Source organism: Nicotiana tabacum, chromosome 18, assembly GCF_000715075.1.
Source record: "Nicotiana tabacum cultivar K326 chromosome 18, ASM71507v2, whole genome shotgun sequence".
NCBI classification, from domain to species: Eukaryota; Viridiplantae; Streptophyta; class Magnoliopsida; order Solanales; family Solanaceae; genus Nicotiana; species Nicotiana tabacum.
In genome coordinates, this window is record NC_134097.1 from 34,073,989 (window position 1) to 34,101,776 (window position 27,788).

General features: G+C 36.4%; 3 protein-coding genes and 1 pseudogene across 7 annotated transcripts; 1 reads left to right on the forward strand and 3 right to left on the reverse strand.

Moving 5' to 3' along the window:
• Positions 1-11,201: 11,201 nt before the first annotated feature.
• On the forward strand, positions 11,202-14,982 carry LOC107803572 (putative late blight resistance protein homolog R1A-10). Of its 3 annotated transcripts, none has more exons than XR_012701991.1 (2): positions 11,202-13,996; positions 14,307-14,973. XR_012701991.1 is itself a non-coding variant. In XM_016627316.2 (2 exons), exons 1-2 carry the CDS (start codon positions 12,768-12,770, stop codon positions 14,318-14,320), a joined length of 1,239 nt encoding a protein of 412 aa, XP_016482802.1. In that variant the 5' UTR covers positions 11,209-12,767; the 3' UTR covers positions 14,321-14,982. The 3 variants fall into 3 exon arrangements, 2 of the variants coding, with proteins under 2 accessions (XP_016482802.1, XP_075092870.1); XM_016627316.2 differs by having other exon boundaries at positions 11,209-13,992; positions 14,307-14,982; XM_075236769.1 differs by having other exon boundaries at positions 11,211-13,996; positions 14,307-14,978.
• A 1,486-nt stretch (positions 14,983-16,468) lies between these two features.
• Positions 16,469-22,991, reverse strand: LOC107803570 (putative late blight resistance protein homolog R1A-10). 3 transcript variants are annotated; one of them, XM_016627313.2, is made up of 6 exons: positions 22,728-22,991; positions 21,865-21,924; positions 19,159-21,785; positions 17,949-18,951; positions 17,321-17,440; positions 16,469-17,197 (listed from the first exon to the last, which is right to left on the reverse strand). In XM_016627313.2, the coding sequence occupies exons 3-4, from the start codon at positions 21,717-21,719 to the stop codon at positions 18,945-18,947; spliced, it is 2,568 nt and encodes an 855-aa protein (XP_016482799.1). In that variant the 5' UTR covers positions 21,720-21,785; positions 21,865-21,924; positions 22,728-22,991; the 3' UTR covers positions 16,469-17,197; positions 17,321-17,440; positions 17,949-18,944. The 3 variants fall into 3 exon arrangements, with proteins under 3 accessions (XP_016482799.1, XP_075092871.1, XP_016482800.1); XM_075236770.1 differs by lacking the exon at positions 22,728-22,991 and adding an exon at positions 22,065-22,721; XM_016627314.2 differs by lacking the exon at positions 22,728-22,991 and having other exon boundaries at positions 18,042-18,951; positions 21,865-22,050.
• On the reverse strand, positions 18,076-18,889 carry LOC142172469 (pentatricopeptide repeat-containing protein At2g34400-like). The gene is made up of 3 exons (XM_075236095.1): positions 18,829-18,889; positions 18,303-18,570; positions 18,076-18,259 (listed from the first exon to the last, which is right to left on the reverse strand). Exons 1-3 carry the CDS (start codon positions 18,887-18,889, stop codon positions 18,076-18,078), a joined length of 513 nt encoding a protein of 170 aa, XP_075092196.1.
• A 479-nt stretch (positions 22,992-23,470) lies between the features above and the next one.
• On the reverse strand, positions 23,471-26,393 carry LOC107803571 (pentatricopeptide repeat-containing protein At2g34400-like; annotated as a pseudogene).
• Positions 26,394-27,788: the final 1,395 nt, after the last annotated feature.

The window sequence follows — 27,788 nt, forward strand, 5'->3', positions numbered from 1 at the left end:
AATTATTTTGACTGAAACAATATTTTTATTTTATTTTTTTTTCTTTTAACAACAAACCTACTTTCAGATTCAACAACAAACAAACAAGTAAATTCAAATCACTAAACTCAAAAAATCAATTGAACTTCAAATTAAATCTAACAACATTATAACCAACACACTTCCATATTAAAACTAAACAAGAACAAATGCATAAAAACAAACTGAAGAAATAATCAAGAAATGAATCAAACATATACTGATTTCAAATCCGAAAATATCAAACAAGATACGGACAGAACTGAAACTTAAACCAACTAACCGGATCGGAACAACGACGAACTCGAACGAAAACAAATCTGCCCGGAAATTTTGAAGCCAAAATAACTAGAATCTGCCCGGAAAATAACTCGACGAGTAGGAACGCAGCAGTGGCGGAGCTGTTCGTTTGTTTTGACAAGAAGAAGAACGAAGCAACAACAACAAACGCTGCTCAACTGGACGGGCAGCAGCAGCAACGATGCTCATTTGGACGTGACGATCGAGATGTGGTCGTTCGTGGCTGGAGCTCGAAGCAGTGCCAGCCATGGTCGTCGAGAAAGCAATGGCAGCCATGGCGATGCGGCGAAGACGAAGCAGAAGATGAAGCAGCAGGGATGTTTGGAGACGACGGGTTGACGACGAGGAGATGAAGCTGAGGGACGACTGTTTCAGGTTGTGGGGCTGCTGGAGATCGATGGACTGGGTGTCGGAGCTGGACGTCGATAGACTGTGGAGATGTGTGTGTGTGTGTGTTGCGACGTGAAAACGAAGCGAAAGGGGGAGTCGTCGATGGAGCTGGTCGTTCATGGTTGTCGTTGGGTGGTTGTGTTGTTTGGTTGTTTGGTCATGGAAGTTGCTGCTGGTTTGGGGGTGATGAAGAAGACGAGGTTGATGGGTAGCCATGGGAGGGGAGCTTTGGGAGTTTTGGAGAAGAAGAGGGAAAGAGAGGGGGGGCGGACAACTTAGGATTTTCTTAGGGTTGGGAAAATGAAAAATAAAGAAAGGGGTTGGGTCTTTGGGGTTATGGACTGGGTCGATCCGGTTTGAAATGGACCGGGTCGTAGGGGAAGGCTGGGTATTTGGTTTAGAATTTGAAGAAAAGGCCCAATCCGATTTCTTCTATTTTTGTTCTTTTCTATTTTTTCAATTTCCTAAATAATAAAGCTAAAAATGCTAAGATTAAATTATAAAAACCCAAAATTCTCTAAAAATACTAATTAGCTCCTAATAACAATTAACACACAATTAAATAGTAATTAACGATAAAATCACACAATTTGGACGTTAAATGCTAAAAATGCAAAATACATATTTTTATGATTTTTTCATTTTGTAAAACAAACTTAATTACTCCTAACTGTAGAATTAAATATTAAATGCAAATGCGACATATTTTTATAACAAATAAACATGCACAAACAAAAATACAAATAATTATCCAAAAAAATGCCACGAAAATTCAAAAATTGCACACAAAGGAAAATTATTTTATTTTGAATTTTTTTGGGAGTAATTCTCATATAGGGAAAAAATCACATGCTTACAATGACTTTATTAGACATGCAATGGAACTTCCACCAAGAATAACTAAGACACGGTACCCGGTTGTGCCTTTAATTGTTCTTCTCATTAGTGACAATGATGATGAGAAGGCAATGGCATGTGTATCAAATAGTGATGGTGTAGGTAGGAATTTAACATTTCCTAAGTAGATAAAGGAGGTTATAGAGGAATTCTCTACTTTATTTTCCAAGAGGAAAAGAAGTTTAATTGAGAGTGACAAGGTTGATGGTGATGGAATGTTTTACCGTTGGTCGTGGCAGTTCTCATAAAACATGGATCATAAGACTCTATGATGACAAAGACGAAAGGAAGTTTTATTCTCAACTTTCTTCCAAGTCTGATCCGTAAAAGCTTAATGGAATTGGTGATATTTATTCGGATTCAGACAACGATTTGAGTGACAAAAGTATGCTAATAAAAAGAATTGAAGGTAAAATATTTTTCTTGGAAGAGTAGGATGCTTCACGTTCATGCAGAGTTCAGCATCCTTCTCTACCAAGAAAAACGTTTTACCTTTAATTCTTTTTATTAGCATTTCCATACTTTTGTCAGTCAAATTATTGTCTAAATCTGAAGAAATATCACCAATCCCATTAAGTTTGTACGGATCAGACTTGGAAGAAAGTTGAGAATAAAATTTCCTTTTGTCTTTGTCATCATAGAGTCTTATGATCACCGTTTTATGGGAACTGCCACGACCGACGGAAAATATTCCATCACTATCAACCTTGTCACTCTCAATTAAACTTCTTTTCCTCTTGGAAAATGAAGTAGAGAATTCCTCTATAACCTCTTTTATCTACTTAGGAAATGTTAAATTCCTATCTACACTATCACTATTTGAAACACATGTCATTGCCTTCTCATCATCATTGTTGGTAATGAGAACAACAATTGATCAAAGACACACCCTGTCAGGTACTGTATCCAAGTTATTCCCTGTATCCAAGTTCATCCCGAGTAATAGTACCATGAGGATAATCACCAAAGCCACCAGACAGCTTTATGATGCCAATGAAGCAAGATGAGATATTCAATGAAACTCGTACTGTAAAGAAGAAGGAAGAGACTGATTCAGAAAGGTGGGTCGAGGGTCGAGCCTCGACTATAATGTAAGTTTTTTACTTTTCATTAAGTATTTTGATTTACTTTTATATAAATTTTGAAATACTAATTCAATATAATTTTTCTTATAGGTTCGCTTCACAGCTGATGTGGGGGAATTCATATGCAGTCATCCACCTAATGAGTCGGGCAAGGCAATCTAACTTTCGGACGAGGATGCTGAAAGAACACTCTTTGAGTACTTTATATACTTTGAACTAGACAATAGAACCAGTTTTCGAATGGGCTTGTAATAAGCTTTAACTTAGTTTTGTTAGCTTAATGTGTTAGTTCTATTGAACTTTATAATTTGTTGCTTTTAATTGTTGTTGTTGTTGGCATAAAATGCCTGTTTAGGATTTTTGGTAAGCTAGTAGGTGGTGTAGCTGCCAAAACAGGCAGTTTCTGCCAAAAATATACCAAGAAAAGCGACCAACTTTGGTCTCTAGTTGGTCGCTTTTCACTTTAAAAAATAATTTTTTGGGCAGTAGCAACCAACCTTTGTCGCTATTTAACCCAGATTTCTCAAAAAAGCGACCAACTTTGGTCGTTATTCCATTTAAAAAAAATAATTTCTGGAAATATTGCGACCAAAGTTGGTCGCTTATAATTTTAAAAAAAATTAATTCTTGCAGTTGGCGACCAATTTTGGTCGTTTATTTTAAAAAAAAAAATTATAATAATTAATAATAAAGCGACCAACTTTGGTCTCTATTTTCCAGATTTTAAAATATAATATTTTCTTTCAAACCAAAGTTGGTCGCTTCTTTATGATTAATAATAAATAAAAAACGTAATTTACATGTAGAGACCAACGTTGGTCGCCAAATTTATATTATTAAAATAATATAGCGACCAACGTTGGTCGCTACTTTCTTTACAGGAATATTTGGTCCTTTTACCTTAGAGACCAAAGTTGGTCACTAATTAGAGACCAAAGTTGGTCACTAATTAGAGACCAACTTTGGTCCCTAAGGTAAAGGGACCAGCTTAATATCGACCAGTCTATTTTGGTCGCTATTTGGTCGCTTTTTGGCCTTGGTCGCTTTTTGTGATCGTTTTTTTCCGGATTTTTAGTAGTGTTGCTGCGCATATTGTTGGATAGGCCACTGGATACCTTTATGTGTTATGAATCTGTATTTCTGTAATATATTAAATAATAATCTTTCTGAAAATAGAAACAGAAAGTTAGTAGAAATTAAATTCCAAAAATAGTAAACTTCTTCAAAATAAATTCTGAAAAAACGTTGTAGGAACAAATCGAGCCCACTGAATACACAGTGTGTCCTTAAGGAAATTATTCCCCTTAAGTACCCGAGGTTTTGGAATATATCCTCCCAGGATAGAACGATTTAATTCACCAGTGTATCGGTACCTAAAACTCTGGTGATCGGCGAACCACTCAATGGTCATAAAACACACTGGAATATTTTGTGCAGAAGAAGAAGAAGATTCAGAAAATTTCGTAAGTAAATATTCTGGGATTTGAAGGTCTATTTATAGCCAACTTGGTGATGTTTCTGAAGAGGTTTGCAACCTTTCAGAACAGTCATGGCTGTTGGAACAGGTGTGACACTCTGAAGAGGTTTGCAACCTTTCAGAACAGTCATGGCTGTTGGAAAATTTTGCGGGAAATTTAAAACGAATTTAAAGTAATCCGGGAAAGAAAAACGGGCCAGACCGGACTGAAATATTAGAAAAGAATTTTGTCCAAAAAGATTAATCAATCAATCTTTGACAAATCTGAATCCGAATCTGAATCCGAAGCCAAAACCGAAGCTGAGCCGAGCCGAGCGACGATGACGACGGCGCGAGGCTTGCCTTCTTATTAGCTCTTTAAGAGCTAAAAGATGAGCTTCTCTATATAAACACCAAGACTTTCTTTCTTTCTACCAATGAGGGACAAAGTGCATTAGTGAACTCATTCAAAATTTCACTTCCCTCCATTTCTTTCCCACCATTTTCCATTCACCCTTCTTTTGTTATTAAACAAAATCCAACAATCCCCCATATGAATGGGGAATGGCTATAAACTTAAAGGAATGCACGGACGTGTGTGTGTTTCACAAGCAAGAATTAATTGCATATGGATAAGTAGGTTTCCCTTTGAACTTTCCGTAGTGAACTTATATCGGATATACTCGGTCAATCGGTAGATTTGGTATCTTTGAACCGTCGAGCTTTGTTGTATACCTAGACAACATAAGTCACACAATCAATCATTAACCATCTATAGTTCTCACGGTTGTGTTCGTTTCAGCCATGAACACCGTCTGGTTTCATGAGTGCTTAGAGAATAGGCCTTTACTTTCATTCTCCTTGAAGCGGCTTACACTTTACACTCACATAGGTGATTTCTAAACGTGTAATACTAAATACACACTATCTGGTCATATACTGCCAGACTTAGCAAATCATTAAAAACTTTAAGCTTTATTGACTTATCAAAAAGCCTTAATGTTTTACCTCATTTTTGAACATTGTCTTCATCACGAGAATGGGTTGAGTTAGTTGACAATGTTGAACCGTCATTCATAACTTTGTTTGATCTCTTTGAACCTAGCTCTTGGGATCTCCAGTCTGCTAGGTAGAGTTACCGCCATGATGACTTGTCCTAGGCCTTTAACCCCATTCCCTTTGATGATCTTTCAACCGCCTCTCTAGATAGGCCTTTTGTAAGTGGATCCGACATGTTATCTCTTGACTTTACGTAGTCAATTGTGATAATACCACTAGAGAGTAGTTGTCTAACGGTATTGTGTCTCCGTCGAATATGACGAGATTTTCTGTTATACATAACGCTCCCTGCCCTACCTATTGCCGCTTGACTATCATAATGTATACAAATAGGTGCTAAAGGTTTGGGCCAAAATAGAATCTCTTCGAAGAAATTCCGGAGCCATTCAGCTTCTTCACCGGCCTTGTCTAAGGCTATAAACTCAGCCTCCACTGTAGAGCAGTCAATGTATATTTGTTTGGATGATTTCCAAGACATTGCTCATTCACCGACTGTTTAGAATCGGTTGAACCGGTGATCTAATTTGCATCAATATACCCCTCCATTATCGCGGGATACTTATTATAGTGCAAAGCATAATCATGGATATACTTTAAATATTCCAAAACTCATTTTATTGTCCTGACAGTTCAATGCGAACTTCATTATGTCGTAGACTAATACGTCTCGACATTCTATTGCATATCAGATTATTGACTACACTTAATGTAGCAATAATATATTATAACAATAGCTGGAATGATTAACATCAGTTGTGGTCACAACCTTTTAATATATAATACATTTATCAATCACTCCGTCATTTTCAAGCATTTGTATGTTATTTATTCATACGCCTATATGATATGCAAATTATAGCACCTCCATTCATGAAACAAATCCAACTTGCAATGGATTTTGGTCATGTTCATCGGTTGGTTCACCTCATTATAGGCCAACGTATTAATACATTCGTTCATGCACGGTCATGTCCATACAAAAACATACAGACGTATCTTTCTATGAAAAATCACAAGCTTCAAAGTGATATCATTTCATAAAGGAACTAAACAATATAAATTTTCAATAAATAAAATGATCTTTAGAGAAAGGCACGTGACCAACTTCCGAATTAGTAGTTTCACCAACTAGTCTTTATTTAAGACTAAACAACTGATGAATTTACCAACTACCATATCAATGGGGTTCAAAAATTATATCATTTAGACATTACATCTAACATTGGCTTTTGTCATACATAAGCTAAAAGCCCCCCACATTTTAAATATTTCATCAACATATCATCTACATATAATCAAATAATGACTACATGATTTGAAGTATTCTTAACGTAAACACATTTGTTTACACTCATTAATTTTTGAAACCATTTGACAATATTAAATATGTCATTGTTTGGGTGCTTGTAAAGTGACGTAACAAGTCGACACACCTTCTTTTCCTTTACAGGAACCACGAACCCTTCAGGTTGTTCCATATAAATTTCTTCCTCCAAATCTCCATTTAAGAAGGTTGTCTTTAAGTTCATCTGATGGATTTCAAGGCCATACACCGCGGCTAACGCTATTAACACCCGAGTAGATGTAATCCTCATTACCGGCGAGTATGTATCAAAACAATCAAGATTTTCTCGTTGTCTAAATCATTTGACAACTAATCTTACCTTATATTTGTCAATAGTACCATCACCTTTCATTTTCTTTATGAAAATCCACATAGAACGCAAAGGTTTATTTCCTGGAGGAAGATCAACAAATTCCCAAGTATGATTACTTAATATGGATTCTATGTCACTATTGACTACCTCTTTCTAGCATTGCTTCTTTAAATGTTTGAGGCTCACTTTCTAACAAGAATGTCAGAAAATCTGGTACAAAGGAAGTAGTTATCCTTTGACGTTTACTACGTCTTGAATTTTTCTAATTCAACGTACTTTCCTTTGCTTCTTACCGAGTTTGCTTAGATATTTCACTAGATGACTCACATTCCTTTTTATACGGATAAATATTCTCAGAGAATTCAGCATTATCTGATTCGATTACTATATGAATATGAATGTCGGGATTTTCTGATTTATGAATCAGAAAATGATATGCCTTACTATTTGTTGCATATTTTATGAAAACGCGATCAATGGTTTTTGGTCCAATTTTTACCCTTTTGGGTTTAGGAACTCGCACTTTAGCGAAACACCCCCACACTTTAAAATATTTAAGTTGGGCTTCCTTCCGTTCCATTTTTCATATGGAATGGATTGCGTCTTGCTATGGGAAACTCGACTGAGTATTCGGTTAGTTGTAAGAATAATTTTTCCCCCACAAGTTCTGGGGTAAACCAGAACTTATCAACAAGACATTCATCATCTCCTTTAATGTTCTACTCTTTCTTTCCAATTCCATTAGATTGCGGTGACTAAGGGGTCGTCGTTTGATAAATAATACAACATTCCAACATATTTCTTCAAAAGGAGATTCACATTCGACGCCCCTATTACATTTGTGAGCCAACCACAAGAACAATTGTTTATGTCACGACAAAGCCAGAATAAATGGTGAAGTTTTTAATCTTCAAACCAATCTGACACAATCAGAATTAATAAATGGTGAAATTTTTAATCTTCAAACCGAATGATATCTGATACAAGCAGATCTAAACAGTCGGTGAAGTTTTTTAATCTTCAAACCGAGTATATATGACACAATCAAATTTAATAAACGGTGAAGTCTTTAATCTTCAACCCGAATAATAAATTGGAGTAGAAAATTACTAAGATTTTAATCTCCAAAACGAGTATAAAGTCACTTAGACTTTAATTTCCGACAAATGAGTAGAATGTCATGAAGACTTTAATCTCAACGAACGAGTAAAAAATCACGCAGATTTTGATCTCGAAGCAGGAGTAGAAAATCACGAAGATTTTATTCTCCATAGTGTGTGTAGAAAATCACGAGAATTTCAATTCACTTTCCAAATTGTTGGACCATTATAAAACTTTAAACAGTTTGATCTCTTTCTCTAATCAAACACATATATGTTCATCTTAATATATAGTATATTCATGATGTCAAGATACTTCAAGTATTACTGTAAGTCTAATTCACATCTTACACACCTTAAAAATATTTTTCCACATATTTCATGCATACTGCCAAATAGTATACCAATCAATCGATTATATTTGGTAAACTGAATAACAAAGTAATTCTTTTATGTTATTCCCAATTATCACAGCATGCAAATATATACCCGATTTCTGTTGTCACTTTCGGTTTACCAGAACGATGCAAATCGTATGATGACGTGCGAGTTAAATAACGCAACCGCTGCATCATTTTTGCATTCCAACCAATGAATACACAATATTGAAGCCACGTTCACAATGTTCAATATTCATATATGTACCCTTTCTTTTGAACCAATGGGTTGTAGAATTAAATAAGAAACTTTGATCCACTTTTAATGATATCAGCGCCCAGATTCCTTCCAATCTGTTTGAACCCATTTGCTTCACAAGTTCACATCACTAGTCTTTGGTATTATAATTATTCTTTAGAATAATTAATTCATATAACAACTCAAGTCAAATGTGACTTGATTATCTCTTCCATGCACCGTTTCACACTTAGATTCAAAGTGATCGACAACCATACTTTACGGTGTCATTTGTATGATAATTTCCTTAAGATTGTTATGAATCTGTATTTCTGTAATATATTAAATAATAATCTTTCTGAAAATAGAAACAGAAAGTTAGTAGAAATTAAATTCTGAAAACAGTAAACTTCTTCAAAATAAATTATGAAAAAACGTTGTAGGAACAAATCGAGCCCACTGAATACACAGTGTGTCCTTAAGGAAATTATTCCCCTCAAGTACCCGAGGTTTTGGAATATATCTTCCCAGGATAGAACGATTTAACTCACCAGTGTATCGGTACCTAAAACTCTGGTGATCGGCGAACCACTCAATGGTCGTAAAACACACTAGAATATTTTGTGCAGAAGAAGAAGAAGATTCAGAAAATTTCGTAAGTAAATATTCTGGGATTTGAAGGTCTATTTATAGCCAACTTGGTGATGTTTCTGAAGAGGTTTGCAACCTTTCAGAACAGTCATGGCTGTTGGAACAGGTGTGACACTCTGAAGAGGTTTGCAACCTTTCAGAACAGTCATGGCTGTTGGAAAATTTTGCGGGAAATTTAAAACGAATTTAAAGTAATCCGGAAAAGAAAAACGGGTCGGACCGCTTGCCTTCTTATTAGTTCTTTAAGAGCTAAAAGATGAGCTTCTCTATATAAACGCCAAGACTTTTTTTCTTTCTACCAATGAGGGACAAAGTGCATTAGTGAACTCATTCAAAATTTCACTTTCCTCCATTTCTTTCCCACCATTTTCCATTCACCTTCTTTTGTTATTAAACAAAATCCAACATTATGTTCGTGTGGGCTTGAGCTGAATGCATGATCAGTTTGTTGCTTGCTTCCTTGCGAACTCTGACTTGCCAGGTTCATATATGGTCTAATTTATATCTGCTCATTACCTCAACTATATGTTCCTTTTACATGTTACCCAATTCTCATGACTCTTTAACTACTGTATTCCTCATTGATCTTTTGTGCCTGCTTCAGAACCAAATGAGAAGCTACAAATGCAAGAACCAGACATAGCAACTTAACATAGTGATTTCACCGAGATCAAGCAAGAAGTAAAACACTTAACCAAGATTCCCCAGATTATAAGGTGTATGCTTCAGCGCACAATCTGCTTTTGTGCAAGAAACTTTAATTTCCTTTCTTGCTCGTCGAGGCATGTCATGTCACTATCAAACTGCGACCTAATACTGGCATTCTCTTAAACACATGCATAACTGTACAAGATTTTCTCATCTTCTTGCCGGCCATTAAAAAGCTACTGCCTACTGCAATCTCAGCCGTGCTAAGTGCATATTAAGATTCTTCGTGGACATCATCCAAGAACATCCAGCAGGTGGATTGTCAATTTTGCTGCTCCTTGACCGGTTGATTTTGCTGATATTATTGGTTTTAGTTAAAGAGTGAAAAGTTCAGCAAACAGACTAGAGAAATTGAATGTTTGCGGGCGGGGCAAGTTGGAAAGTTTGCGGGTTAAGGCTTCACCCCCTCCCCCCTGCCTTGCCCGCTTGCCATTTCTACTTGTTGTCGCTCTTCCTCTCCTTTCTTTATGCTAAAATTGTACTCCCTCCATCATTCTCTTAAACCTTTTTCCTTTTTCCTTTTTGGTCCGTTTCGAAAAGAATGACTCCTTTCTAAATCCGGAAACAATTTAGCTTAAACTTCTCATACTACCCTTAATGAGAAGCTTTTATAACCACACAAATACCCTGAATCCCTTTTTGACTTGTTTATGACTACAAATTTCAAAAGTCATTCATTTTTTCTTAAACCTTGTGTACAGTCAAATAGGTTCACATAAATTGGAACGGAGGAAGTATATCATACTGTGAAAGATCTTTTAGTTCTTTGATTTCTATTGTCAAGGGACTTTTTCTCTTATGTAACAAATTGCGAGAATATAAGAATTTTCTTGTATATGCTAATGCAAAATAGAAGTGAATCTATTATCTTTTACTTTTTTGGCTAAATTTTTCAATCTTTTCACAATTATAGTTCATTGCGACGCTCCTTTAATCAGCAGTTTGTAGGTGTAAAGTGCAATTTTCCCCAAAAAATACGATGGAAAAATCATTTATATATTTATTCAGTGGAAGAAAAGATGATAAAAATCTTGGAGTATCAAAACTAGTCAAAAAAGATGGCATGAAGCTTGAAGGGGCCCAAGAGTGTTGCAATAATGGACAAGTATCCACATGAGCATAATATGTAGGACCCGAACACCACTAAATTCATTCTTCCAGACATGAAAGAAATGATACATGTGGAATGTCACAATAAGTAGTTTTGAAGGTGTAGTGGTCAATTTATGTTAAAGTAAAGTAAAATTAAGGAATATTTTTACCATACTGAACATGTAACACAGTGTACATGTTTATACTGCATCATTGAGCAAAAATATCAATGGACGTTTGACTGTACAGTTTGGCTACTTTAATCATACACCTTTCAGTTCCATTTCTTTGCTATTTCTAAATTTTGGTCTTATAATTTCTCATATTCTTTTTTTAACAACAAACTGCGGCGTTGATTTTGACTTTTTGCAGGTTTTCTTTGAATCAAAATTTTCAGGTTTTCGTCCTACAGTGGGCGAGAGAGATGGCTTATGTTGCTGTGATCTCTCTCTTACGAACTCTGGAGCAACTTGTGCAGCTGCAGCCTCATTGGATAAGTGCTGAAACAAGAATAATGGTGGACTCTCTCCTTGTTAGTCTTGAATATTTCCAAAACTTTCTCGAGAACACGAGCAAGAGAAGTCAAGATCATGGACAGATTAAAGAGCTGGAGAGAGATATTAGAACTGTAGTAAATGAAGCAGAGGATGTGATTAAACTAAAGATATATGAAATTAATCAGCTGGATCGAACGATGGCAAGCAAGGCATTATGTGAAATCTTGCCTCCACTTGTAGAAAAGATTGACCTTGTGAAAAGGGAGGTGATGGGAAGTAGTTTCAGTACAGATAAAATCCATGGCTATGGTGATCCAATGAATGAGAATCTGCAGCTGGGTCATTCATCTAGACAAGTTGCAAAACTGGATCTAGAAACTGTTGTCGTGGGTCTCGAAGATGACTTGATGAAAATCAAGAGAAGATTAACCGGGCCCCCATCTACTCGAGAAATTGTCCCGATTCTGGGAATGGGGGGGATAGGCAAAACGACACTTGCTAAAAATGCATACGATGATTCTGAAATCAGGCATCGGTTTGATATCCATATTTGGGTGACAGTCTCTCAAGAATACCGAATTAGAGATTTGTTGTTAGGTGTTCTTTCTTGTACTTCAAATGAGATCAAATAGACTGATGATCAATTGATGGATATGATATACAAGAAGTTAAAGGGTCGGAGATATCTTGTTGTAATGGATGATCTTTGGAGTAGTGACGTCTGGGATCTGATGACAAGAACTTTTCCAGACGATAATAATGGGAGTCGAATTATTTTGACAAGTAGGCTCAAAGATGTGGCTATCCATGCTGACCCTGACAGCCCTCCTCATGAGATGAGACTCTTGAGCTCAGATGAAAGTTGGAAGTTACTTCATGACAAAGTGTTTGGGGTAAAACATGAGATTTGTCCTCCTGAACTAAAGGATATCGGGAAGCAAGCAGCACAAAAATGCCAAGGACTACCTTTAGCTCTTCTAGTGGTTGCAGGACATCTCTCTAAAATTGCTAGAACACCAGAAAGTTGGGGAGATGTTGCCAAAAGTGTAAGTATAGTTGTTGCTGATGAACCAGATATATGTCTAGGTGTGCTTGCTATGAGTTACAATTACTTACCTAATCACCTTAAACCATGTTTCCTTTACATGGGAGTCTTTCCAGAAGATAGCTAGGTTAACATTGTGACATTGATCAACTTATGGGTTTCTGAGGGGTTTCTAGGGAAAGAAAGACTCAAAAGCATGGAACAAGTGGGAAGAGATTGTTGGGATGATCTTGTTAGTAGGAATCTGATAATGGTTAGAAAGAGGAGATTTAATGGGGAGGCGAGAACATGTGGTGTCCATGATTTGGTTCGCGACTTGATTTTAAGAGAAGCTGAGAAAGAGAAGTTCTTGCAGGTTACTAGAGCTTACGAAGTCACGAATCATGTCCGTCACTACAGCTTCCATCCGGACATTTATGAGGCTGATTGCTGGGAGTCCAGTCTCATCCGAACAGTGCACTTATGGGGATTTGGTCATTTTTTTCATTTTCAGCACTTCAAACTGCTGAGAGTGTTGGTAATCCCTTATTATGAGTTTCAAGATTTCCCTCTTGAGATAACAAAATTAGTACATCTCAGATACCTTCAGTTCTGGTGTAATGATGATATTCACCAGTTAGTGTCAAAGCTATATAATCTGCATACCTTCATTTTTCGTCATGAAGGTCTTAAACCTCCAACTATACCTGAGACAATTTGGAAAATGAAACATTTAAGGCATCTTCACGTCGTCAAGAGAGTCTTTTCTCTTGCTATCCCGATTAAGTCTGGCTTCAAGCTAGAAAATTTGGAGGGACTTTCCTGTCTAAATTTGTCCAACTGTACTTATGAATTGTTTTCTGCTATTCCAAATCTTAAGAGGCTGAAGATTTATGGAAATTGGAGGGAATGCAAGAGAGAGAAGATTTCCCAGCACCTAGATAGTCTTTCCTGTTTAAAAGAACTTGAAATATTGAAGTTCAGGTACCAAGGACGCTACCGTCGCCGGCTACCAAGGAAGCTTTCTTTACCTACATCTCTGAAGAGGCTGACTTTAAAAAATACTTTTTTTCTTCTGGAAGACTTGACAAATATTCTAACGTTGCCAAACCTCGAAGTGCTTAAAATGAAAGATGTATTTTATAATGATGAGTGGATATTAAATGATGATGAGATTTTCAGTCAACTTAAGTTTCTTCTAATCAGTGTAACATCTCTGAGGCACTGGAAAGCTGTGAGTGTTAACTTCCCAAAACTACAACGCCTAGTTCTGAGAAGCTGCATAGGCCTGGAAGAAATCCCTAAAGACTTCGGAGAAATTTATAGCTTGGAGTCAATAGAATTGTATGACTGCAGTATGTCCACTGCAAAATCAGTGGAAGAACTTCGAGAAGAGCAAGAGAGCATGGGGAATGATTGCCTCAGTGTCGTCATCAATAATTGTGTGTAAGATTTAATCTGTCTCAAATTATTGCTCGCTAATCAGCTTAAATTTTTTCTGTCTTTATTTCACGTGCTCCATCTTACCTCAACAACAACGATCCAGTAAAATCCCACTAGTGAGGTCTGGGTAAGGTAGTGTATACGCAGACCTTAACTCTACCCGAGGGAGTAGAGAGGCGTGCTCCATCTTACCTCATGATATATATTTACAATTCAAGCAGCGATGATAGTTTAAAATTTTAGAGGACAAGTCAAGGAAGTCTACAACACACTTAATATATTATATTGTCTTATGAGTTTCTTCTCGTTGTAGGTATTGATGTTTAAGATCAAGAAAGTTGGTCATGCTTGTTAAGAGAAAATGGTGTGCGTGTGATGGCTTCAATTGGAGCTCTGGATTTTGGAAAAGGCATCGATGACTATGCATCAAGTAGGGGTATAAGCATCACATGCATGTAGCTACTGACTGTGCATTCAGTTCAAGCAAATAAGATCATAAAGGCATCCAGTGGCCTATCCAACAAAACTGTGCTGCAAACGACATACTGTAAACGATTTAAAAAATATCTTAAATTAGTTGAATTGAGATTCTACATCACTTGAAAGAATTTACAAGCTTGTTCACCGTGTCAAGAGATCTAAAACAAGTGACCAAGCCTTGAGAATCGAAATTGAAAAAAAGCAAAGGTTCAAATTTATTTAAAGGCAGCATTGCTATAGGCTATAGCTTAAAATGGAAAAGAAACTCTTGCATTAAGACAGGTAATCTCTTGCAACAACATTTACACTAAGGGTGTGTTTGGTACGACGGAAAATGTTTTCCAATTTTTCCATGTTTGGTTGGTTTAAATGTTTTGGAAAACATTTTTCTTATGAACTCATTTTCCTTCAATTGGAGGAAAATGTTTTCCTTATCAAGAGAAGGGAAAACATTTTCCAAAATTCCTTGTAAATCTTCCCCATCCTCACCAACCCACCTTACTCCCTCTCTTCAAAAAATGTTTTTTTTTCTTTCAAATTTCAGTTTTTCCGTTACCACCCACCCTACTACCCCTCCACCCCAACCCTACCCCACCCCCCACCCCTCCCGCAAAAAAAATTATGTAATTTCAAAACATCAGTTTAGATAAAAGGAAAAACAAGAGGTAATAAAGAGTTCTAAGCCCATAATTATACTGCTGGCCCAGATTTTGGTAAAACGCAGTATTATACTGCGAAATACAAGTAAAACGCAGTATTATACTGCAAATTACAAGTAAAACGCAGTATGGTACTGCGAATTACAAAAAAAAAACTTAAAGTAAAACGCAGTACAATACTGCGTTTTACTTTAACGGACTAATTTCCGTTAAAGTAGTTCGCAGTATAGTACTGCGTTTTACTTATTTATGTAACTTTTTTTAAGTAGTAGAAAAGTGTTTTTTGTCCAAAAAAACATCAAAAAAGTTTTGGACTCCATCAATGTTACCTATATTTAGCAGCTGAAAAGAAGCTGTTGAATGTTTCTGCAAAAAGGCAAAATCAACACTGAAAGAGAATTTGAGAAATTATAAGACCAAAATTTACAAATAACAAAGAAATGAAACTGAAAGATAAACTGTGATTAAAGTAGCCAAACTGTATTCATGACCCTTGGAATGTCACTTCTTGGAAGTCACGGACCACAATTCCAAAAAAAGAATATTCCTTCTTTCTTAAACTTCATGTCCAGTCAAACAAAGAATACTCCGATGCACTAAATTCCCGCTGTGCAGGGTCCTAAAAGTCTGTTCTGTATTAGAGAGAGTAGTATTAGAGAAATTTAAGTGGTAGTCTGGTCTGTCGGTAGTTTTGCTCAATGATGCAGTATAAATATGTACACTTTGTCACATGTTTAATAGATTTAACATAATTGAGTGCCAAACACACATTGAATTTACTTAATATACTCCCTCCCGTCCATAATAAGTAACTAGTTTGCTTTGGGCACACCCATTAAGGAAATACTAAATTCTAGATAAAAATAGTCAATGTGACTAAACTACCCTTAATTAAATGTTGCAACATAATTTAATGTAAGGAGTAAAAGACTTTTTAGGGATATGTACATAGAGGTAATTTTGAAAAAATAAATTAATTTTTTCTTGATTATATAAATGGACAGTTATTTTGGATCAAAATAAAAAATTAAATTAGTCACTTATTATGGACGGAGGTAGTAATTGACTACTCCGCCTTTAAAACTACTTATCGTGACATTCCACATATATCATTTCATTCATGTCTGGAACAATGGATTTAGTGGTGTTTGGGTCCTACATATTATGCTCATGTGGATTTATTTCAATTATTGCAACACTCTTGGGCCCCCTCAAGCTTCATGCCATCTTTTTTGACTAGTTCTGATACTCCAAGATTTTTATCACCTTTTCTTCCATATACAAATGATTTTTCCATCGTATTTTTTGGGGGAAATTGCAGTTTACACCTCCAAACTGCTGATTAAAAGATAATAGATTCACTTTTATTTTGCATTGGCATATACAAAAAAAAAATTAAATGCTCACAATTTGTTACATAAGAGAAAAAATCCCTTGACAATAGAAATCAAAGAACTAAAAGGTCATTCACAGTATGACATACAATTTTAGCACAAAAAGAAAGGAGAGGAAGAGCGACAGCCAGTAGAGATGGCAAGCGGACAAGGCCGGGGGAGGGGGTGAAGCCTTAACCCGCAAACTTTCAACTTGCCCCGCCCGCAAACATTCAATTTCTTTAGTCTGTTTGCTGAACTTTTCACTCTTTAACTAAAACCAATAATATCAGCAAAATCAACCAGTCAAGGAGCAGCAAAATTGACAATCCACCTGCTGGATGTTCTTGGATGATGTCCACGAAGAATCTTAATATGCACTTAGCATGGCTGAGATTGCAGTAAGCAGTAGCTTTTTAATGGCCGGCAAGAAGATGAGAAAATCTTGTACAGTTATGCATGTGTTTAAGAGAATGCCAGTATTAGGTCGCAGTTTGATAGTGACATGACATGCCTCGACGAGCAAGAAAGGGAATTAAAGTTTCTTGCACTAAAGCAGATTTTGCACAGAAGCATACACCTTATAATCTGGGGAATCTTGGTTAAGGGTTTTACTTCTTGCTTGATCTCTGTGAAATCACTATGTCAAGTTACTATGTCTGGTTCTTGCATTTGTAGCTTCTCATTTGGTTCTGAAGCAGACACAAAAGATCAATGAGAAATACATTAAGTTAAAGAGTCATGAGAACTAGGTAACATGTAAAGGAACATATACTTGAGGTAATGAGCAGATATAAATTAGACCATAGATGAACCTGGCAAGTCAGAGTTCGCAAGGAAGCATGCCAACAAACTGATCATGCATTCAGCTCAAGCCCACACGAACACAAAGGTATCCAGTGGCCTATCCAACAATATGTGCAGCAAGTTACATGCTGCAGGCAAATTGTAAAATATCTCAACTTAGTTGGATTTAGAATAGCAAGTAAAGAAAATAGAAAATTGAGAACAAACAAACCAAATTTATCCAAAGGGCAGCAGTACTACAACTTAAATAGAAAAGAAATTGTCTTTCATCAAGCCAGTTAATCTCTTGCAACAACCTTTAGATTAAGACGCACAAGCCATTAAAAATTTTCAATAATTTCTCATAAGTTAGAAATTTTCAGTTATAGTTTGAAAATGTTCAAAGTTCATTACTAATCAAGCAGCCATCCAAAAAGTAGAGAAAATGAATATAGCTTTTATATTACTGAATGAAACCCAACAAACATTACATTACTGGGCGATACAGACCGACCTCATTTTCATGTAAAAAGTGGTAGTCAGACCAACACATTAAAGAGGTATAGTCTAAAAAGCTGAGCTTTTCATCTTTAACCGTGTCGTCGAAATCTTAAACTAAACTTTTAAGAGCCAGATGTGTCATAGTTCAATGCGTACCTTTTCCCTTTTCTTTTCTCCTATTTTGTTCTTATAAATACGTTCAGTTCCACCTGATAAGCATAGCAAGATATAGAATATCTCCATCCTCACCTTTCTACACAAGATTCACATTTGGAACATAACCTTATATGGCCATCTCCTCATACAACAAGTCAAGTGCCTGGTGAATCTCATCTTCAATTGGATGTGATGGATTGCCAGTACGAAATTCAACAAGCTGAGAATCCATCTCAATCCAGCTACAGCCTGGAATTTTGGCCACGCCTTTCTGTAGCATTAATTGTCTCATCCTTGCTGAATCATCCCACCTTCTGAGATTTGCATATATCTTTGATGATATTATACAATTACCCGAATTCGATGGTTCCATCTCCAGAAGTAGCTGCATTACTCGTTTCACCAACATCAATATTTTTGAGCTTTTGACAGGCACCAAGCAATGCTCCAAATAAAATCTCATCTGGTTTTTGAGGCATCTTCTCAATAAACTCCCATGCTTCATATACGCGACCAGCACGAGACAAAAGGTCAAACATGCAAGAGAAATGCTCAACTTTTGGAACCAATCCAAATGATGAACTCATTATATCAAACAAGTGCCTGCCTTCATCAACCAATCCTGCATGTACACATGCAGAGAGTACTCCAACAAACATGCCATCATCAGGGCGGGAATCACTACTCTTGAGTGACATGCGCTCAAACAGGGATAACGCCTCTTGTGATTTTCAGTGAAAGGCAAAAGCAGCGATCATTGCCTTCCAAAAGACTTAATTTTTCTAGGCATGCTTTCAAAAATTTGATATGCATCATCCAGATTGCCGCATTTTGCATAGATATGAATTAAGGCAGTAGCTACATATTGTGATGCTTATACCTCTGCTTGATGCATAGTCATCGATGCCTTTTCCAAAATCCAGAGCTCCAATTGAAGCCATCACACGCACACCATTTTCTCTTAACAAGCATGACAACCTTTCTTGAACTTAAACATCAATACCTACAACGAGAAGAAACTCATAAGACAATATAATATATTAAGTGTGTTGTAGACTTCCTTGACTTGTCCTTCAAAATTTTAAACTATCATCGCGGCTTACACTGTAATCATATAACATGAGGTAAGAAATGGAGCACATAAAATAAAGACAAGAAAAAATTTGAGCTGATTAGCGAGCAATAATCTGAGACAGTTTTTAAATCTTACACGCAATTATTGATGACGACACTAAGGCAATCATTCCCCATGCTCTCTTGCTCTTCTTGAAGTTCTTCCACTGATTTTGCAGCGGACATACTGCAGTCATACAATTCTATTGACTCCAAGCTATAAATTTCTCCAAAGTCTTTAGGGATTTCTTCCAGGCCTATGCAGCTTCTCAGAACTACGCGTTGTAGTTTTGGGAAGTTAACACTCCCAGCTTCCCAGTGCCTCAGAAACGTCACACTGATTAGGAGGAACTTAAGTTGACTGAAAATTTCTTCATCATTTAATCTCCACTCATCACTATCAAATACATCTTTCATTTTAAGCACTTCGAGGTTTGGCAACATTGTAATATTTGTCATGTCTTCCGGTGGAAAAAGAGTATTTGTTAAAGTCAACCTCTTCAGAGATGTAGGTAAAGAAAACTTCCTTGGTAGCTGGCGACGGTAGGCTCCTTGGTACCTGAACTTCAATATTTCAAGTTCTTTTAAACAGGAAAGACTATCTAGGTGCTGGGAAATCTTCTCTCTCTTGCATTCCCTCCAATTTCCATGAATCTTCAGCCTCTTAAGATTTGGAATAGCAGAAAACATTTCATAAGTACAGCTGGACAAATTTAGACAGGAAAGTCCCTCCAAATTTTCTAGCTTGAAACCAGACTTAGGGATTGCAAGAGAAAAGACTCTTTTGACGACTTGAAGATGCCTTAAATGTTTCATTTCCCAAATTGTCTCAGGTATAGTTGGAGGTTTAAGAGCTTCGTGACGAAAAATGAAGGTCTGCAGATTATATAGCTTTGACACTAACTGGTAAATATCATCATTACACCAGAACTGAAGGTATCTGAGATGTACTAATTCTGTTATCTCAAGAGGGAAATCTCGAAACTCATAATAAGGGATTACCAACACTCTTAGCAGTTTGAAGTGCTCAAAATGAAAAAATCCACCAAATCCACGTAAGTGCACTGTTCGGATGAAACTGGACTCCTCCCAGCAATCATCCTCATAAATGTACGGATGGAAGCTGTAGCGACGAACATGAAGCTTCTTTGCCAAAGGATTCGTGGCTTCGTGAGTTCTAGTAACCTGCAAGAACATCTCTTTCTCAGCTTCTCTTAAAATCAAGTCGCGAACCAGATCATGGACACCACATGTTCTCGCCTCGCCATTAAATCTCCTCTTTCTAACCATTATCAGATGCCTACTAACAAGATCCTCCCAACAATCTCTTCCCACTTGTTCCATGCTTTTGAGCCTTTCTTTCCCTAGAAAACCCTCAGAAACCCATAAGTTGATCAATGTCACAATGTTAACCTCGCTATCTTCTGGAAAGACTCCCATGTAAAGGAAACATGGTTTAAGGTGATTAGGTAAGTAATTGTAACTCATAGCAAGCACTCCTAGACATATATCTGATTCATGAGCAACAACTTTACTTACACTTTTGGCAACATCTCCCCAACTTTCTGGTGTTCTAGCAATTTTAGAGAGATATCCTGCAACAACTAGAAGAGCTAAAGGTAGTCCTTGGCATTTTTGTGCTACTTGCTTCCCGATGTCCTTTAGTTCAGGAGGACAAATCTCATGTTCTACCCCAAACACCTTGTCATGAAGTAACTTCCAACTTTCATCTGAACTCAAGAGTCTCATCTCATGAGGAGGGCTGTCAGGGTCAGCATGAATAGCCAGATCTTTAAGCCTACTAGTCAAAATAATTCGACTACCATTGTTGTCGTCTGGAAAAGTTCTTGTCATAAGATCCCAGACATCATTACTCCAAATATCATCCATGACAACTAGATACCTCTTACGATTTAAGTTTTTGTATATCATATCCATCAGTTGATCATCAGTCTCTTTGACCTCATTTGAAGTACAAGAAAGAACACCTAACAACAAATCTCTAATTCGGTATTCTTGAGAGACTGTCACCCAAACATGGACATCAAACCGGTGCCTGATTTCAGAATCATCGTATGCCTTTTTAGCAAGTGTCGTTTTGCCTATCCCCCCCATTCCCAGAATCGGGACAATTTCTCGAGTAGACGGGGGCCCTGTTAATCTTCTCTTGATTATCATCAAGTCGTCCTCAAGACCTACAACAATAGTCTCTAGATTCAGATTTGCAACTTGTCTAGATGAATGACCCAGCTGCAGATTCTCATTCATTGGATCACCATAGCCATGGATTTTATCTGTACTGAAACTACTTTCCATCACCTCCCTTTTCAGAAGGTCAATCTTTTCTACAAATGGAGGCAAGATTTCGTATAATGCCTTGCTTGCCATCATTCGATCCAGTTGATTAATTTCATATATCTTTAGTTCAATCACATCCTCTGCTTCATTTACTACAGTTCTAATATATCTCTCCAGCTCTTTAATCTGTCCATGATCTTGACTTCTCTTGCTCGTGTTCTCGAGAAAGTTTTGGAAATATTCAAGACTAACAAGGAGAGAGTTCGCCATTATTCTTGTTTCGGCACTTATCCAATGAGGCTGCAGCTGCACAAGTTGCTCCAGAGTTCGTAAGAGAGAAATCACAGCAACATAAGCCATCTCTCTCAGCAACTGTAGGACAAAATACTGCTTCGCAAAATTTTTGCTCCTCTCTTTATTAGTTTCCTAGATAAAACAAAACATCAATTTTGATAAAAGGAAAAACAAGAGGTAATAAAGAGTTCTAAGCCTCATCAAATGTTACCTATATTTAGCAGCTGGGAAGAAGCTGTTGAATGTTTCTGCAGATTGATTCAAACAAAATCTGCAAAAAGTCAAAATCAATGCTGCAGTTTGTTGTTAAAAAGAGAATTTGAGAAATTATAAGACCAAAATTTACAAATAGCAAAGAAATGAAACTGAAAGGTAAAGTATGATTAAAAAAGCCAAACTGTTTCTTGAAACCTGAAAAAGAATCTACATGACCCTTGGAACGTGACTTGTTGAAACTCACAGACCACAATATCATTTCTTTCATGTCTGGAAGAATGAATTTAGTGGTGTTTGGGTCCTACATTCCACATATGGGTATAGGTCAATTATTGCACCCTTACTTGTACACTCTTGGACCTGTTCATCTGTTTTTGACTAGTTGTGATACTCCAAGGTTTTTATCACCTTTTCTTCCACTGAATAAATATACAAATGAGTTTTCCATCGTATTTTTTGGGGAAATTGCACTTTACACCTCCAAGCTGCTGATTAAAAGATAATAGATTCACTTCTATTTTGCATTGGCATATACAAGAAAATTCTTAACTGCTCACAATTTGTTACATAAGAGAAAAATTCCCTTGACAATAGAAATCAAAGAACTAAAAGGTGTTTCACAGTATGAGATACAGCTTTTAGCGCAAAAAGAAAGGAGAGGAAGAGCGACAGCAAGTAGAGATGGCAAGCGGGCAAGGCAGGGGGGAGGGGATGAAGCCTTAACCCGCAAACTTTCAACCTGCCCCACCCGCGAACATTCAATTTCTCTAGTTTGTTTTCTGAACTTTTCACTCTTTAACTAAAATAAAAATATCAGCAAAATCAACCAGTCAAGGAGCAGCAAAATTGACAATCCACCTGCTGGATGTTCTGATGATGTCCACAATGGTTGTTGGATTTGAGAGAAAAATCTTGATATGCACTTAGCATGGCTGAGATTGCAGTAGCTTTTAATGGCCAGCAAGAAGATGAGAAAGTCTTGTACAGTTATGCATGAGTTTAAGAGAACGCCAGTATTAGGTCGCAGTTTGCTAGTGACATGCCTCGACGAGCAAGAAAGAAAAGTTTCGTGCACAAAAGCAGATTGCAGCGTAGGCAAATTGTAAAATATCTTAAATTAGATGAATTTCGAGTAGCAAGCAATTCTATAATACTTGAAGAAGATATAAGCTCTTTCACCATCTCAAGAGATAGAAAACAAGTGACCCAAGCTTGAAATAGAACCTGGGCATCATTGCTACAACTTTAATAAAAAGAAACTCTCTTTCATCAAGACAGTAAATTTTTTGCGACAACCTTTATATTAAGACGCACAAGCCATTATAAATTTTCAATAATTTCTCATAAATTAGAAATTTTCAGCTATAGTTTGAAAAATATTCAAAGTTCATTACTATTCAAGCAGCTATCCAAGAAAGTAGAGAAAATGACTGGCTTTTATGATTACTGAATGAAACCCAACTAACATTGCATTATAACGCGATACAGACCGACTTCATTTTCATGTGAAAACTGGCAGTTAGAGCAACGCATTAAAGAGGTATAGCTTTTTATCTTGAACCGTGTTGTCAAAATCTTAAACTGAACATTTAAGACCCAGATTTTCATTAGTTCAATGCCTACCTTTTCTCTTTTCTTTTCTCGTAGTTTTCTCTCTTTATAAATATGTTGAGGTTCCACCTGATTAGCATAACAGGAATTAAAATATCTTCATCCTCACCTTTCTATACAAGATTCACATTTGGAACATAACCTTCTATAGCCATCTCCTCATACAACAAGTCAAGTGCCTGGTGAATCTCATCTGCAATTGGATGGGATGAACTGCCAGCACGAAATTCAACGTGTTGAGAATCCATCTCAATCCAGCTACAACCTGGAATTTTAGTAACACCTTTCTGTCTCATTAATTGTCTCATCCTTGCTGAATCATCCCACCTCCTGAGATTTGCATATATCTTTGATGATATTATATAATTACCCGAATTCGATGGTTCCATCTCCAGAAGTAGCTGCATCACTCGTTCCCCAACATCAATATTTTTCAGCTTTTGACATGCACCAAGCAATGCTCCAAGTAAAATCTCATCTGGCTTTTGAGGAATCTTCTCGATAAACTCCCATGCCTCATATACACGACCAGCACGAGACAAAAGGTCAACCATGCAAGAGTAATGCTCAACTTTTGGAACCAATCCAAACGATGAACTCATTAGATCAAACAAGCGCCTGCCTTCATCAACCAATCCTGCATGTACACATGCGGAGAGTACTCCAACAAATGTGACATCATCAGGGCGGGAATCACTACTCTTGAGTGACATGCGCTCAAACAGGGATAACGCCTCTTGTGCTCTTCCGTGAAAGGCAAGAGCAGAGATCATTGCATTCCAAGAGACCTCATTTTTTCTAGGCATGCTTTCAAAAATTTGATATGCATCATCCAGATAGCCACATTTTGCATACATATCAATTAAGGCCGTAGCTACATATATGTCATGCTTTATACCTCTTCTTGACGCATAGTCATGAATGCATTTTCCAACATCCAAGGCTCCAATTGAAGCACATGCAGAAAGAACACTTACCAGCGTGATATTATTTAGGTTAACTCCTGTCTCCTTCATGGCATTGAACAAAGAGATTGTTTCTTCGGACAACCCATTTTGTGCATACCTGTAATAATTATTAATTAGATCCATGGAAGAGTAGTAACAAAGGAGAATAATAAAATAGTTGTACTAGTAAAACAGAAAGAAGTAACTCAAAGAGATAACACATAAGTCAGAGCAGGCTTCATATCTTTTATGCTGGAAAACAAACTTATTCTTTTGGTTGTCTAAATGCACATTCATTTGTAAAAACTAAAACGATCAGCCAATAGAATTGGTATCGGCGAGCAACTAGCATGGATTTTCACATAGATTTTGTTGAAAGAGATACTGCATGCCTGATTCAGATTTGGTGTACCCTTGCCAAATAGTAAAACGATACAAACTGCAACAACGAGTATGCCTCAGTCTCAAGCAAGGTGGTATTTGATATATGAATCCTCATGTTTCTCCATTTAAATTCGTCTCAGGCCAACATTAGACAAAATAAAAATAAAACTAAGTACTAGAAGTTCTCTATATTTTCTACTGAGCATAAAATTTCCGATAGAGCTAAAAACTCCCAGGAATAAGACCTCAGGTAAATGTACTAACATGACTAAAATATATTCCAAACTAACTGGTATCACCTATATAAATCTTTTTTCCCACTGTGAACCAAATAGTAAAATGATGATCTCAATAAAACGAAACCTGACCTTGCAATGCACATAGTCAACGACTTAACTGCCAAATTAAAAAAGAAAAAGAATGCAAATAGCCAGGGATAAAAAAAAAAGGTAAAATAAGTGTTTACCCTGAAATCATCGCATTCCAAGTAATCACATCTTTCTTCTTCATGCCATCAAAGATCCTTCTAGCAGAAACCAAATCTCCACATTTCCCATACATGTTAATTAAAGCAGAACCCATAAAAGAATTCAGCTCCATTCTCTTCTCCACAACGTACTCCTCTACCTGATTTCCCAAATTCACATCCCCCAAGTCACCACATGCCCCAAGAACACTCACAAGTGTCCTCTCATCAGGTTCAAACCCCTCATTCCTCATCTCCATAAACAATCCCACTGCCTCTCTCGAGCAACCCGTTTGAGCATACCCTGAAATCATTGAATTCCACGAAACCAAATCTCTGCGCGACATTTCATCAAACACTTTCCTTGCAAAACCCATCTTCCCAAATTCTTGAATACATAGTAATCAAGGAGTGACCAACGTGAAAATCCACAAACAACCCATTTTTCACCACCTCACAATGAGCTAATTTACCAAGTTCCACTGCTAAAAGATTCCCACAACACATAAACACAAAAGGATAAGTGAAATTATCAGTTTTCAAGCCTAAAGACTTCATTTTGTAGTAAAGTTCCAAAGAAAGATCAAATTTTTGCCATGTTGTAGTTAGCCCTCTTATCATTATATTAAAAGCATACTCATTGGGGCTATGAATATGTGAAAAAAGAAGAGTAGCATAGTTGAAATATTTGAGGTCTATAATGTTTGAGAGCAAATAGTTGGCTTTTTCTATAGAGTAAATTAACATTTGGGTATGAATTTGTTGGACTTGTTTGATTGTTATGCATTTTTTTAAGAGGCGTAAGAGTTGTTGAGTAATGGGAGAATATCCTTGTTGATTATTGAAAGCCTGTTTTGTTGCTTCAATTGAGAAAAAGCGGGAGATTTTACATGGTTGGAGTTTAGCTCTAAGAAACATTGTTTGTCGAGGGGCACTCTGTGAGAAGCAGATCAAAAGATGTACATTAATTTGGATCCATATTTGGGCTTTTGAATTTAATGTGGCAATTGGGTTACTTTGTTGAGATTGGGCGAAGTGCACACATAGCTGATTTCAAGACGCCCATTTAAAGTCATAGTTGAAGTTCCTAAATTTTTGGAAGTTTAGTCGCTTCAAATGAACTTCTGACGCGCAAGTCTGAAGTTCAGGCACTCAAATTAGGGATGTTCATCACTCAAATTAGGGATGTGTTTGGATCGATTTTTTCATAAAAAGAAATCAAACTAAGTAAGTCGGTTTTTCAAATATTAGAACCAAACCAAACCAATTAAGTCTGTTTTTTCTCGATTCGGATTATGTCAGATTTTGTCAGTTTTTCGGTTATTGTCGGTTTTTTCTTAAATATAAGACATACACTACCAAACACATATTCCGGCGACCATATTTTCAACGTAACACTATCAAATCAATTGTCATTTGAGAAATTTATTATTTACTAAAATATATTGATGATAATTGAATCAAATAGTGATGAATAATTTAAGGACTCAATTAAAGATATATTTTTTTAACATGAAATGGATTCTTACACTTAACAAAAGAAAACTACCAATCAAACTAGAATATAAAGGTAAAGAACTGTACTAAAAGTGCAAATGATTAACATTCACCATAATTTATTTGAAACTTTGTATAAAAATATACATATATATAGGTGTAATAATAAATTTGAAATAGCTACTCCTATAGTCGGTTTGGTTCGGGTTTTTTCGGTTATATTTTGATTAAAACCAAAACCAAACCAAATTTGATCGGTTTTTAAAATTCAAAACCAAAACCAAACCAAACCAAAAAGTATCAGTTTTTTTTATCAGTTTAATTTGGTTTTCGGTTTGGTTCGATTTTTCGGGTTTTTATGAACACCCCTAGCTCAAATGAAGTTTGGCATGTTAAAGTCTAACTGTAGACAATTTGGTAGCAGGAAAACCCCAAATATTTTTGCATTTTTTCCTGATTGAACTTGAGGCATTTATACGTGAAGTTCTAACATCTTATGTTTCTCAATATTCTTCTTTTTTTTTAGTTCTAAATATCAAAGACATCATAATATTGTATTGGTCTAAATTTGGATAACGGTTGATAAATAGGGTCAAGGATGGGGTCGACCGCGGCGTAACAACGAGAAGTCGCCTTCAGAAGAATTATCACCAAGGACGAGTAACTGGAATAAAGAAGTAACGGTAGGATAGGCTTAGAAATGGACACAAGGAATATTCCTTTGGATATTCCTTATGTTGTACTTTTTAGGGTTTCTTGTGAATATTCCTTATAAATAGAAAGAGATAAAGAACAAAAGAGGGATATTCACTTTTCTTGATAAGAATACTTTGTAAAGAGTTGACTAAGAAGAATATACAAATATTGTCTTGTTCACTAACTACTTGGCTCAACATAAGTTATTCATTCTCTGTTTGCTATATCCAAAGATTCCTTATCCATCCTCACTTTCTATCATTCCACGTTGCTGTCAGAAGAAAGAATCACCCAAGTCATCTAACATTTGGGTGATAG